Source organism: Mesitornis unicolor, unplaced genomic scaffold (genome assembly GCF_000695765.1).
Source record: "Mesitornis unicolor isolate BGI_N332 unplaced genomic scaffold, ASM69576v1 scaffold20622, whole genome shotgun sequence".
Classification (NCBI taxonomy): Eukaryota; Metazoa; Chordata; class Aves; order Mesitornithiformes; family Mesitornithidae; genus Mesitornis; species Mesitornis unicolor.
The window spans coordinates 5174-19353 of record NW_010168759.1 but is presented as its reverse complement, the minus strand read 5'-3'; the positions used below and the strand labels follow the sequence as shown (position 1 = coordinate 19353).

The 14180-nt window shown below is 41.9% G+C and overlaps 1 protein-coding gene across 1 annotated transcript in view; it reads left to right on the top strand.

Annotated features, from left to right (window-relative positions):
* Positions 1-5373: 5373 nt before the first annotated feature.
* LOC104536512 (neural cell adhesion molecule L1-like protein) overlaps positions 5374-14180 on the top strand; it is a gene marked incomplete at its 3' end in the record, with an annotated part of 13102 nt that continues 4295 nt past the window's right edge. The window contains exons 1-3 of the mRNA XM_010179142.1: positions 5374-5555; positions 7635-7740; positions 9442-9632. Coding sequence (XP_010177444.1) covers positions 5465-5555; positions 7635-7740; positions 9442-9632 — 388 coding nt within the window. The remainder of the gene's footprint in view (positions 5556-7634; positions 7741-9441; positions 9633-14180) is intronic.

Below are 14180 nucleotides of genomic sequence, written 5' to 3'. Positions count from 1 at the left end.
GCAAGAAAAGAACTATAGATGAATAAATACTGTAGCTGTAGCATTACATTTAAGGCTTTGCTAGCATAAGTCTCAACCTGTCTTAGCTAATTAGTGAAGTAGGGAGATATTCCTACTCTCAGCATGGAAAAGCACAGAGGAGATTAATTCTGTGAGCTCCCGGGGGCTCTGCCTGTGTCCCAGGGGACCGTGGTTCCTGTTTTGGGAACTGTTGGGGGGCCACTTTGTCCCACACTAAACACCTTTTCTTGCCACATGAGTTTTTTGTCACTCATTTGCTGGAAGGCTCTGCAGTGGAGGGAAGAAACAGGCATGGAGGCTCATTGGGGTGGAGGTGAACACTTTCTGAGTGGAAGTCCTTGTCATTATAACTGTCACCTGCGGCTTCCCCTGAACCAGGGCACCCAAATCAGAGCAGCAAGAATGGAGCGTCCCTGCTGCCCTCCACTCCCAAATTTCTCAGCACCTGAGGTCACTGATTATGGTCTTTGTTTGAGTCTTACCTTCTCCAGGTTTCACACCACCAGCTTCACCCAAGAGGCCTTCACAGGTGATAAGGCTTCGGGAAGTTTGTCTTCAGAGGGTTATGTGGGTGGGAGCCACTACCCCAGCTGCCAGGTCCAGGCTGACCTCAGGCTGTGAACTTATGCGGGGATGGAGGTGAGAGCATTGATTCTGGACCATCGCTGAATCCATCGCTATCCAAGCTGGACAGTCACTGCTCCTTCTGGGTCTCACGGGCCGCAGGTAGAGGTGATACGCTTCACAGTGCGGCTGTCAGCTGTGGGTAGGACCCAGCCATTGCCTTGGCTGGGCGGGGACTGCTGCTGTCGTGGGACGGGGTACATATTTCACTGTGATTGTAATTGAGAAAAAGGGAGCATACGTAATTAAGCTCCTGTGCTATATAGTCACTTACAACGTATTGTATAATTAAATAAGCAAATTTTAATTTCTTATAGCAGGAAGGAATTTTTTTCAAATTTTGTTCTCTTATTTTGTAACTAGGGCTACCCTGAAGGCTGTGTTTTCTAATTACCAATGGCTTTTAACAATCTTGTAACATATATGTCACTTGGAAATTGAATCTGGTTCTAGCTAATGAAAAGGTCAGCCCAGATACGTACTAATATTAAGCTGTGGAAATGAATATTTTTGCTGTACAGGACTTACACAGGGACCAAATCTTACATATTTTAAGAGGTAACCAAATAGCTGAGATTGATGCCATATTTAGTAGTGCAATGTAATTTCTCTTGGAAGCAGTAGAGCAGTAATCTGGGAATTTTGGCTGTCATCCTGCTACTATTTATGAGCAATTTTAATGTAGTAATTACATTTTTTTTTAGGGAAAATTGTTTACTAGGTTTATAAGATAAATGGAAATTTAGGGGTTTTTTTCTTGTTTAGTTGTCCAATATTTTTATTACACGCTTCTGGAAGCAATGGTGTACAATAAAAGAATCTGGAACTGCATCGCTCCTCAGAAATACTGATATTTTGAAAGATTTGCTCACTGTAAGTTAAAGGCAGCTCATTAAACAAACAAATGAGCTGTTCTTAGAGCAATCAGTATTTACTATTAACTGAACAGCACAGTAAATAATGAATCGCAGGTAAGGAACTACAGATAAGTATTTGCAGTGAATTCAAATTACTTGGCTTAAGCCTGAGGCGGAGAAAAGGGAACATAAAGATAGAAATGGAAGGAGAAGGGGGGGAAAGAAAAAGGAAGAGAAAGGATTCTAAATGTAACATTCATTGTAGCAATGTGTGTTCATTCGTTGTGCCCAGGGAAGGCTTTCTTTGGGAATCTTTTTACCCTACTCCCTGATGCAGGGGATGCTGCAGCAGAGTCCTGATGTGAACAAAGGAAAATGCAGAATTCCTGGGAAAAGGCAGGGATCCACTGCAAGCTCTGGGCCTGGTCCTGCACTCTGGCCTGGAGAGCTGAGCCAGTGTTTTTACCAGGGTCAAAATTTTGCAGGTTGCTCTCTGGCCCCCAGGAGAGTGTTGTGCTTTGGCACCAGTGAGACTGAAAGCCACCCATAGCTGCTGAGCACTTGTGCAGCAACCTCATCTATTTCTCAAAATTACTTAAGCAGTTAAAGAGTTAATTTGCTAGGAACTGGCACTTGATGAGAAGTTTTGGGTTGGAGTCAAATGATCCTAGGAGTGAAAGACGATGCTGCCTGAAGTTCATGTACATTTAAGGCCAGGTTGTGTGGGGTGTCTGGTGGATGTCTGGTGTTGCTCATTTAGGAAGGGGCTCGAGGTTGTCTGGGCGCTAGAGATGAGAAGGAAGGTTGGTGATTTAATCAGAGACTCTGCAGTTTCAGCAGAGCTGTGGGCCTGAGGCTTGATGGGACAGCCGAACGCGTGACAGCCCTGTCCTATCCATCACCTTAAATAAGGTTAATCACTTGACACGGGTCTCGCTGTGGGGAGGATGTATGTCTCGAGCTGTCCATCTGCTGAGGACCATCGCTGTCCAGAGCAGGGCACAGAGGAGCGACCAGTTGAGTGGGACACATTGGAGGAGATGTGCTCCCTAACAGCCACAGGAGAACTCCTGTGCTACGCCATTAGGGATAATATATATATAACATATGAACAGGAGGCTTATCTTGCTAGATAGCTATCACTAGGTAAAATACCTCTGCAAAGATACCATTGCTTAATTCACATCACCCTGGGATCGTACCTTCTGGAAACTGTCACAGGAAAAAAAAAAAGCAGAGGTTAAATGCAGCTGAAGGGAGATTTCCAAGTGGTCTTTGGAAGTATCCAGCTGCTGTGGACATGGCCAGTGCCATCAGTTCCTGGGTGCTTGCTGCTTCCAAATGCTGGTGCTGTCAGCCCCTGCATTAGTATTCAACACAGGGAAAGGGAGCGAGGCGCTAGACAGACCGACTAATTACAGCAGCCTGCAGAGGCAAGTCCTGCTGTACCACATGATAAAGGATATCCTTTTGATTTAGTGCATTTCTGCTTTGCTCTCTGTCACTTTATTAAAAAAAAACAACAAAACCCAACCAAAAAAAAACCAAACAAAAAAACCAACAAAAACCGGAAAGCATGAGCGAATGAGTTTGGTTAAGGAATCAAGCTGGTTTTCTGCTTTCTCATGAATTTCATCTGAATCTATACAATGCTTTGTAACATTCATATTAAAAAAACAAAAACAAGAACAACCAACCAACCTTCCTACTCCTCAGTCTGCAGACTTAGCAAGCTGCATACCTTCTATTATCTAAGCTCCACTTTCTCTGCTTGGCATCGTGACACTGTGGTTCCCAGAGCTGACACCAGCTGCAGGCAGAAGAAGGCTTCACTACCACTGAAGTACCGACTGGTACATGTTCCATTGCTGGTCAGGTTTTTGTGAGCCTAAATTCCAATTGTGTGGCTAGAGGGTTTACTGTCAGAGCATCCGTTTTATCATCTGTGGCAGGGGTAGATCTGGCGCTGAGCGTTTTCCAGGAGCAGGTAAGGCAGGGCAGGAGAGCCCAGCCCAGCAGTGACCAATTTGACACCATCAGGTGGCTGCTGGCAGATTGTGGGTACCCCCTCCTGCTGTCCTAGAGCCCAGGTTTTATGGGACTGAGGTTTGGAAAGGTCTCTTGCTCACAAGTTAGAGCTAGGCAAAACCAAACTGCAGGAATTTTGACTACCACAAAACAGAACTTACTGATATTGACTGATTCTGCCTGATTTGCAACCAGACACAACCTGGGGGTGGCAGCTCAGCCACTGTGTCTCTGTCCTCCTGTCCCCTCCAGTGCCCTTCTGCACTGTCCCCCTCTATGGAGCAAGGCACTAAGCAGATTAGTCGGCTTCTTCCATCAGTGAACACTCAGTGCCTAAGATACTTATAAGACATCTGTTTTTTAGCCTCATTTCTAAACAAATGAGGCTTATGTGATTATAGTGTCTGTCTCTTGTCCCCTCGTTGGCCAATTTCAATCTTCACCCAGGGATTTTTGTCTCAAAGACCTTAACTTCCAGAAAAGTTTTCATGAACTGGTGACTGGGTGAACAGCAATGATCCTGCTAATGCCGCTGGAGCAGAGGCCACAGCACAACCTGCTGCTCATCTCAGAGAGCCAATGCCAGAGGGAGCGTGCTGGGTACAGGGGAAATCTCTGCTTTATGCCTGTGTTTTGTAAAGGTCTGGCAAACCACCCAGGAGGACCAAACCATCGTGAACCGACGTGTGCTGGCTGTGTGGCTCGGTGCTGTCTCTGCTCCAGCTGCAGCCAGCTGTGCAGAGCACAGCGAGCATCCCCAGCACGCTGCCACGTCCCACCTCCTGTCTGCCCCCACATGCCAACTGCTCTCGGTCATCCCGGGATTGCTTTTCTGATCTGTGGATTAACCGGGTGGTGTATGCAAAGATACAGGAGCTGTGTGCAAGCCAGGCTCAGTCTGGAGAAGTATTGCTGTGGCTGTACAGCTCTGCTTGTGAGCTTGGAGCTCAATGTGCCACGCAGGGCTGCGCATCTGGCGGGTTGGTCCTCACCTCCATCATAGCAGCCTTGTCTTAAAATTGCTTGTGCAGAATTATCTTGACAGTTGAGGTCTTGTGAGTGATGCCCCATAAGTGCTATGTATGAGAAGATGCACAGGTACAAAACACCTTATACGGGTGAGTGTTTTGCTGAGATATAGTGCGTGATGGTGAAGACTGAAATCGTCCATGCACCCATATCTGTAGAATTCTTTCTCCTTTACTCCTCTATGAATTACACTTAAACGCTCATTAGAGCTGAATATGGCTCCTTTTGGCAGCTGCCTGACATTTTTGCCTTGTAATGCAGAAATTAAGGATATGTAATGGATTGTGTAAAACTGACATGTAGTAGATCTGGGACTATGGAGGAAAAGCAAAGGTTTCATGTTCTGGGCCTTATTAATGAACAGAACTAGACTGTGTCTTTTTTAAACCTAAATGAAAGATAAAACACTTACAAGATCTATGAACAAGGTCATTAGTGTACCAAATTTCTCTCATTAGGTGTGTTACATTACTTTCCAACTTACACAACTCTCATTAGAAAAATTTATGAACTGTAATGATTACAAGTATATCGTATTTTAAACCATCTCTACTTTTAATTGCAAAACAAAAAATAAATATACTTCTGTGCTGTAATGGATTTGTATTCTTGTACATGCATTTTTCTCTTAGAAATTTAATAGAAGACCTTCCCGAAGCCAGGGTGAGGAGAAAGAGGAGAGGAAATTATACTGCTTAGCACTATTTGCAATTTAGCTGCAAATCCTGAAGCATTGCTTTAATTTAGTAACCTTGTTAAAACCAAGTTAATATTGCAAGCTAATATGGCTGTGTCTTCTCCTCACTAGATTTTCAATTTCCCATCCTTACGTCTGATTTGAAGTGACGGCGAGAGGAAGCATAAGGTATCTCTCATTCTGTTTGGACTCCTTGTTTAGAAGAGTGATGGAGATGCTATTAAGCACAAAAGGGATCACCATATGCCTATTTTTCTTTGTACTGAGTTTGGCAGCAGCTATTGAAATACCATTATCAGGTGAGTTGTAGCTATTTACTGAACACTTTGCCGTTTTGATTTGGTATACTTTTTTTTTTACTTTTTTTTTAACCTTTCCCTGAAGAAAAAAATATTAAATCCTGCTTTTCAGTTGTTCCGTTTTGAATTTAATTCTGCCAGGACATGGCCTTTGGGAAACTCATACGTGAAAAAAACATAAGCTACTTTGTTAGGGCCTGTTTAAATGTAGCAGTGAACTTGTTTAATAACATATACCTGGTGTTTGTGATCCAACATGCTGCTTAGCTCCAAGGGTTTGGTGCTGTCCTTCAGACAAATTCCTCATTTTGGCTCTGAATCTCCCTGAAGCTTGTTTGAAGCTTTATGGGTACACATACCCTTACTTACTTGTCTCACAACTTGCCATTTTGGTCTGAAAAAGGAGCAGGTGTATGTCTGGGGGTATACATTAGTCCCCAGAGAAGTATTTCCTACGCCTTGTACGCTGCCCTGGGGAGCACCTCCTTTATCTGTCTCTAGCTGTGATGCATTCAAATGGCCTGTTTTACATGGTTGGTGTGGTTTTACGACACGTGTAAAACGTGGGATGAGCCTCATAGGGGACAATCCAATGAAAGCTATAGGACCCCACTGCCTGGAGCACAGCCCGGACCTCCCAAGCTTTGCTTTTTTCAAACAGGAATGGACCAGAAGGATTGCAAGCTACAGCTGGGGGGGAGGCGGGGAAACATAACAAAGCAAAACTCAACAGTATTGGATCTTGAATGAATTATAGTGGGGGTAAATAAAAAAATAAATAAAACTAAGGAAAAAGAAATTTATCTTTGCAGGGCTTTGGGTGCTGTGGGCTCAGAGTAGGACACAGGCCAGTTTCAGGGCATCATGTGGACCTGCCATGAGCTGTTGGCACTCTGGAATCTGCCAATAGCCCTGGCTGCAGAGGAGAAGGCAATCAAGTGGGACATTATATATTTTTCTAAATATTTTTCTAAAGCTATCTAAACTTGCTTAACAGCATCTGGAAGTAGAAGTATTTTTTAGAGGAAGGTACAGCAGTGGCTCGTTGTGCTTAAGTAAAGCAAAAGTGAAGCTGTGACTGTAAAGTGCAGGACAATCTGGGCATCCACTGATTTTAAGTACCTACACGGGGGAACCATCTAGCCCTTAATTTGCTTTAATGATGCATTTTATATTTTAATAAAAAGGAATTATGTCTGATCAGTGAAGCTGGTGGACTTGGAAGTGTTCAGCTTCTGGTATGGCAAGACACCATGTTTCACACCAGCTTTGAGCTTCCTTGACTTAAAAGAGAAACCGAAGAACACTTTAGTTTTCTTCCTGGCTGTTTTTAACAATGTGATGATCCTATTATCCCCAGCTCCACTGCGGGGAGCATTTTCCCTCGTTTGGCTGTTACACAGGCATTTGCAACATTTTAATTCCCTCAGAAAAAAAAAGTTAGTGAAACATCATGGCGTGACTGTGTGACTGTTAGTGGCTCTTCCCCTGTGGTACCCTGAAGGGGGTATTAAGGCATCTTTGCAGTCCATGAATTTCCTGGCAATTTTATCCAGAATGGAGACAGCAGTTTGCTGATTCATGCATGTGTATGTGTATCTGGATTAAACAGCTAGTTACTGACTTGACCGCTGAATAAATTTACCAGTCCACACACCCATGTTTTGGCTTTAGCTGTAGCATGGCTCCAGCTCTCCTCTGGCCTGGATGGGTTGATCGTACATGGAAGCGTGCACAGGTGATACCTGTAAGCGGCTGAGCAAACACAGTCATAGATCATTTGGTTGAAAAAGACCTTTAAGACCATTGAGTCCAACCATAACCTGTCCATTACTAGTCAGTGCTGTGAAGCCTTCCTCTGGCTGCTGGGGCAATAACAGTGTTCAGTTTTGGAAGCAGAGAGTATTGTCAATGCCAGGAAGATGATGATGATCATCCCTGTTTTGGTTTTTTTTTAAGACTAGCCTCACTTTTTGCAGGAGTAAGGCAACCCTGACATCATCTCTTTTGAAGAAAGGACCTGAGCAGAGCATGGTTTTGCTTAAATGGTGTTTTAACCTGGTACCTATTTATGTTCAGTTGTGCAGCTTCCAACAATCACGGAGCAATCTCACACCCAGGTTGCCTACCCTTTTGATGAGGACTTTACAATTAAATGTGAAGCTAGAGGAAACCCACAGCCCACGTGAGTACTGCTTTCACCTGGAGAGGCAAGCAGAAAATGGGTTTGCCTTTACCCTTTGTCAAACATTGTTCTGATTTTGAGGAGGTTTAGGAATAGCTCATGTACAGTGACCTGCTCATCATCGTAAGGCGAGGTTAAGGTTTATTCTTTATGCCATTTATGCCATTTTGTTGCTCGATCACATCTACTCACTCTGTGAATAGAAACCAACATGCCTTTTTCTTGTTGGGAGATGTTCTCTTTCTCTAGCATGTGCCAGGATCACCCCATTATTTAAAAGAGCTTCTCTGGGCTGTGCTGCAAAAGATAGGAGGTGTGCAATGGTAATCAAAGGCTCCCAGCTGGTCCTCTGCCTTTTCCACAGCAACCCTAAAAATACAAAGCACATTAAATCATGTATTTGGAGATCACATTTGCATTTTATCAGGTACCTTGTCTGTACCTAACATCATCATAGCCATGGTGATATTACAAATGTACAAATAAGGAGTTATTAAAAAAAAATCCAAAGATAAAGTGTGTGGGGGGTGTGGAGGAGACTAGATGATCTTTAAAGGTCCCTTCCAACCCAATACATTCTATGATTCTATAAGCTCTGGGTATTTTACACCAGTGGAAAAAAGAAAAATATTTTTAATGAAAATGTGATTAACAAAAGTGTAATGATAGCATAGTAAAAGATCCTCTTGAGACTTTTACCACTGAGTGTTGTATAAACTAAATTAATAGCTGGTCTGCATTTCATTTTTACTCTTTAAACCTTTCCTTCTTTCTCTGCAACACAATTTAAAGTTACTTTAAAAAGGCAGTTGTTATTTTTTTATCAAGATTATTTGATCATTTTTAATTGAGTTGTGAATGGAGATTTGTAACGTATTTCCTTTGTTTCACTGTTTGTCAGTGTTTCAATGAAAGGTTTTCTGGTATGTGTAAATGTATGCGATAGACCTTGTTAGGCGATATGAACCCATATTCTCCCCCTTATTGTAGCAAGGCAGTTTTGCCAGTAAGTTAAGTAGCAAACCATAAATTTCTGTGACATTAAATTATTCTCTTAAAACATTGCAAAATATTGAAAAAGGTACATGTTCCACTAAATTCATGCTATACTGTAATTTCCAGCTGTCTCTGACTCTGAATCAGTCTAGCCCGATTTCAGGCTACCTGAGACTTCCAGATACATAAACTATGACCAATACTTCAGCACTCATCAAAATCACACCCCACTAGCATCAAAACTACAAGTGCTACTATGTGAAGACCAGGAGAAGCTCAGTCAAGTCATCTCAGTTTTCCCTGTGTTCAAACATGGTAGCTGGTGGGAAGAGCTCCTATCAGTCCTTGCCAGTCAAAAGTACTGACTCTCTTACAGACACAGCTTTTTCACAAACCTCTTCTTCCTTTCGCTGTGTGGCTCTTGCTTTCACACATAGTCTCTCTCATTTATTGTCCTTGCCTTAAGCTTTGTATTCTTATTTCATGTCACAGTCAGTTATCCAAAAGTAAAGTGTCCGATAGGAGAGACATGCCCAATAGCTAAAACAAGTTATAGTAGCACAGTGGTCATTTTACCATCCAACTCTCCTCTTATATCAAGTTTTTCCTTTTATTTTAATAGTAATATATAATTGGACCTATCTTTACCACTGTTTTCACTCTGTTCTCTGACCAGTTCTTTGTAACACTTGTATTATTTTTCAGCTTCAACTGGACTAAGGATGGAAAACCATTTGATTTATTATCTGACCCAAGGATAGTCGCATCTAACAACTCTGGAACTTTTGTGATTCAGAACCGTGGAATCATCACCAATTTTCAAGGGAAATATCGTTGCTATGCATCCAATATTCTGGGAACTGCCATGTCAGAAGAAATTGAGCTAATTGTTCCAAGTAAGGGCTTTTACTTTGCTTTTGTTTTTAAGGTGAAAACTCTGTTTCCTCAAATTAAATGAGAAAGAACCAGTTACTAAGATGGTGTATGGTAAAACATGTGCTGTTCGTTATTCAGTGATTACTGAAAGGAAAAAATCCGTGTGTTCCTTGGAATTATTTCATTTCATTCCTGGTTTTGAGAACGGAAACCAAATCTGGATGCAGGAGTTCAGACAACACCACTCGACTCTCAACTCCGTACAGGTTTCCAAGTGCTGATGCTGACACTCCTTACCAACTTTAATTAATACAAAGGCAACTGGATAGATTATGTATATATTTTGCTGGATATATTAATTTGGAAAAAAGTTATTATTTACTTTTGCTTTCTAAGTATCATCTGCCTAACTTTGCCTCTAGAGGGTGGGTTAGTGGGTGAATTAGTATAAACTTTTTAATAGCCATCTCAGGAGAGCTGAATATTCAATGACAGAAAAGTGTTATTTGCTTTGACTTCACTGTTTAAATGCCTTTATAAAGCACTTGCTTTGCCTTTGCCATAAAACCCATAAGAATTCTTTTCTGATTTGTATTTGCTTAGAGCCACTATTTGTTCTTGTGATGCTTCCACTCTAATACTTTTCTCTTTCTGTAAAGAAGAAAGCATAAATATTGATGAGAGTTGTAGTCTGGTAAATTCTCTACCTAGTCTGGGCAGAGACAATTTGTTTGTGAGCTGATGCCAGCACATTGTGAAAATACGGAGATCAAAATATTTGGAGAGCTAAAACAAACAGCAGAAAAAATGGCAGAGTAGCTGTCTTTACTGCAGTATGGTTATTGAAAGATATTAGTTGTTCATGAAGGATAATGAAATCATTTTAGAAATATATTAAAAATGCAGTGGGCAATAAAGGAGTAGGAAGTCGTTGTCAGAGAAAACAAAATTGGTTTGAGTCAGATCACTTTGGGGAAGTGTTGTAAAGAACACTTCGTGAGTGTGGGGAAACTGCTGAGTTAAAGTTGGAATGATCTCTCCAATAGTGGAGAAATTTATTTGATACAGAATTAGAAATCATGTGATGCTTTCACTTTCCAGACATTTATTGGAAATCAAATGCTGTTGAGAGTTGTAAGACTGTAATATTTCAGCTTAGCAACCATGACTGAGTGCCCAGAAATTGGGAGGAGAATATGGTCTCCATCTCAGAGTGAGGAACACGAAATCAGAAGCTGGGGGGAAGGGTGGGAGAAATAGCAGCTTATTACTGCAAAATAGCAACCGATGCAAATGTTTGAAAGCTCAAGGGGAAGTGATCCAATTGACTGTGAGTTCATTAGTCCGATGTCAGTAGCATTCAAGGTTTGGTATAAATACTTACAGGGAGAATGTTAAAGACCTCGAACTGAGTGGAAAATGAGCTAAAAAATGCAGTTGTGGAAATTACTAGAAATATGTCCTTCCCTCATTAGCACAGAGGAAGGGTGGAGAAGGAAATGGGTAATTTTAAGGGCCAGCATTGTGGAAGTGGAATGAAAATTACTGATACGGAAGTTCAAGGTAAAGATTAGGACAACATGGATACAACCAGCTTTGTACCAATAGATTTAAGCACTTGTAGTTTGAAAGCAGCATGAGAATATGAAGGTACAATTGATCTTCAGTCCAGGATCGAAATATATGAAATTAGAAGAGGAAAATCTGAGGCAGAACCTTCCTAGTGGGGGTAGAAAGGAGAAGAACCTTCACGGGCTCCACAGTGGAGAATGAGGACATGGAGCAGACTGTATGATGTAGTCAAGTGACGTAGAAGAAGAGAATCAACAGTGCAGTGGAGGGTTTTTTCAGCCTAGATCCTGCATTTCCAAGTTCCCCCAACATTTTGTTATTAAGGGATGTGAAAGGTCTGGGCACATGTGGAATTGGTGAGTCCACATGGCGGGAACATCTCCACAGTCTTCTCAGCCTTTGCACTAACAGGACATGGCCACCTAGCTATAAAAACCTGCCTCTAGCAGGTCAGTGCAGATGAAACAGGCTATGAGAAACCTGCACAATAATTTCTGTCATAGGAAATAATCCTGAGAAGTATTTCAGGCATAGCCAGGGTAGGAGAGTCGTGGTGCTGTGGTCATGTTGGAAACAAGACTTGTCGCAGGGGCTGAGAGGGTTTATGGGAGAAGACTGCTAAGGATGCCATGTGGAAGCATTGTTATGAGTGCTTCTGATAGAAGACAGGATTTATTTTCCTTAGACGTTTTTATGAATTCTTTTTTCCCTGGGAAATTTATTTCATGTTGCTCTGTATTGTATAGCATTCCCTAACGTAGTAGCTTGGTGTTTGGTAAGGAATTACCAAGATTACATCTATTGCTGTCTGGTTTCTTCTTTACCAACTTGCATTTGCTTTGAGGGAATAGCATTCCTGAGCAAAGGAGAACTGCACCAAGGTTTAGGACAGTAAGTTGAAGTTTACTAAGTAGTGATATAAGTTGGCTCCACAGGTAGGATAGCGCAGCTGATGGCAACTGGAGTTTCAGGCAGGGGCAGGAGAGTGATGCAGTTACTCAGAGCTTTAGACAGGACACAATTATACACTTTGGAGTCTCACTGGGGCAGAGGGGTTAATATGACTTCTCTTAAGCAAAGCATCTCCAACTCATTAATTTTCAAAGGAATCAAGACCTCAGAGACATGTTTCAGTGAAGATATGTCACCTCCAGCTGCAGAATATTCTGATGCTCCGTTGTTGCTGAACCAAAAAAGATGCTTAAAAATTAAAAACAAGAATGAGTTGTTGTCTGTATCTGGCATTATTCATGTCATAGAATTGTATCATAGAGTGGTTCAGGTTGGAAGAGACCTACAAGCTTATCCAGTCCACCCCCTGCCATGGGCAGGGACACCTCCCACCAGCCCAGGCTGCTCACAGCCCCATCCAGCCTGGCGTTGAACACCTCCAGGGAGGGGGCACCCACAGCTTCCCTGGGCAACCTGGGCCAGTGTATCACCACCCTCACAGGGAAGAATTTCTTCCTAATGTCTAATCTCATTCCTACCCTCTTCCAGTTTAAAGCCATTACCCCTCGTTCTATCGCTACCGATACTGAATCTGTACTCAGGGCAGATTTTTGCTTTTAAAGAAAATTGTCTATACTAGTGTGAGGAGATACTAAATATGATGGGGGTAGTTAGCAACAAATTGATTGAGAAGTTGCAAACATGGTTGTTACCAAATGCATAAGACATTTTAGTGCTAATACATGCAAAGTCCTAAATCCAGAGGGTAAATAAATGGTACAGATAATGTATTAGAGGGATTTTCTTGACTTCTGCACCTTTTAAAGCACATTTGCCTTTATTCATACTCTTCTGTCATAAATTCTTTCACTTGATGGTGCAGTGTAGATGCTGCAAATTAAATCAAAATTCAGAGAGTAAAAGAAGACACCTTTGATTTTCTAAAGTGCTGGGTAGCCTACAACTGTGTTCGACTGAAAGAGAGCTGCCGGTGCACAGATCTGCTGTAAATTAGGCAATCACTGACACAGAAGAGTTTGGGATAAATTACCTCTATTCACCCTCAAGTTCTGAAGCAGAGACTGGTACATGTGAGATCACTACACGCATTCACGATAATGATGCAGAGGTGGCAGTGCTTTGCCAGCTGTATTCAAGTAAAATGTAAGCTACTTGGCAAGTCACTATGCCAATGAAGGGAAGAAAAACCCAGCAAGTCAGACTAGGCCAGGTTTTTCTTTTTCATAAATTACATTTACATTGCAGAAGGAGAATGCTGGGTCTGTAAGGAAAGTGAGGTTGCTGCTGAAAAGGAGAACAAAAGGCTGTTTACTCACAGTAGTCATTCCAGGAAAGCAATAGAAATGTCAGCAGAAATTATCATTAAATGTCACCTACATAATGGAAATAACACACCTCCCTCATATATGGTGACATTAAGGAGAGTGGGGAAGAATGGAGTCTCAAGATCTCTATACATTTGCATCGTTTACAAAGCCAAGACTGGTACAAGATACATGCAGCATGAAAACGAATTTAAATTATGAGAACACAGACTTCATCTACCCTCCTCCTGTATTTAGGAAATCTGTTGCTTTAATTACCAAGTAGGCCCAATGCCAGAGGAGGAAGAAGAAGTACAGTTTAAACTTCTTTAATTAACTACAGTGTAAAAGACTCTTCATGGTAGACTGCGTCAAGATTTATGCTCAGTATTTCTAAAGCTGTTGCTCTAAAAGACTGAAGATCTGAGGATGGAAACATAGCTGAGACATAAAATTATCCCATGGCAGGCTCTGCTGTGCAGATGTGGATGTTGTGTAGACATTAGAAGATACAGAGCTGTTCTAAAACAGGAGGGCTCAGTAACATGCTTTGTGAAGGCGTTTGGTGTAGCCTTTTCGGGAGAGAAAACAAAAGAGAGCGACTCACCGAGACTTTGCTGGTGGTGAAAATAAAACTTAAACCTCTTGCCTCCTAAACCAGTGTCCTATGCCACTGACAACTTTTCTGGCCACCTAAGTTGTTGTAACTCATGAGTGTTG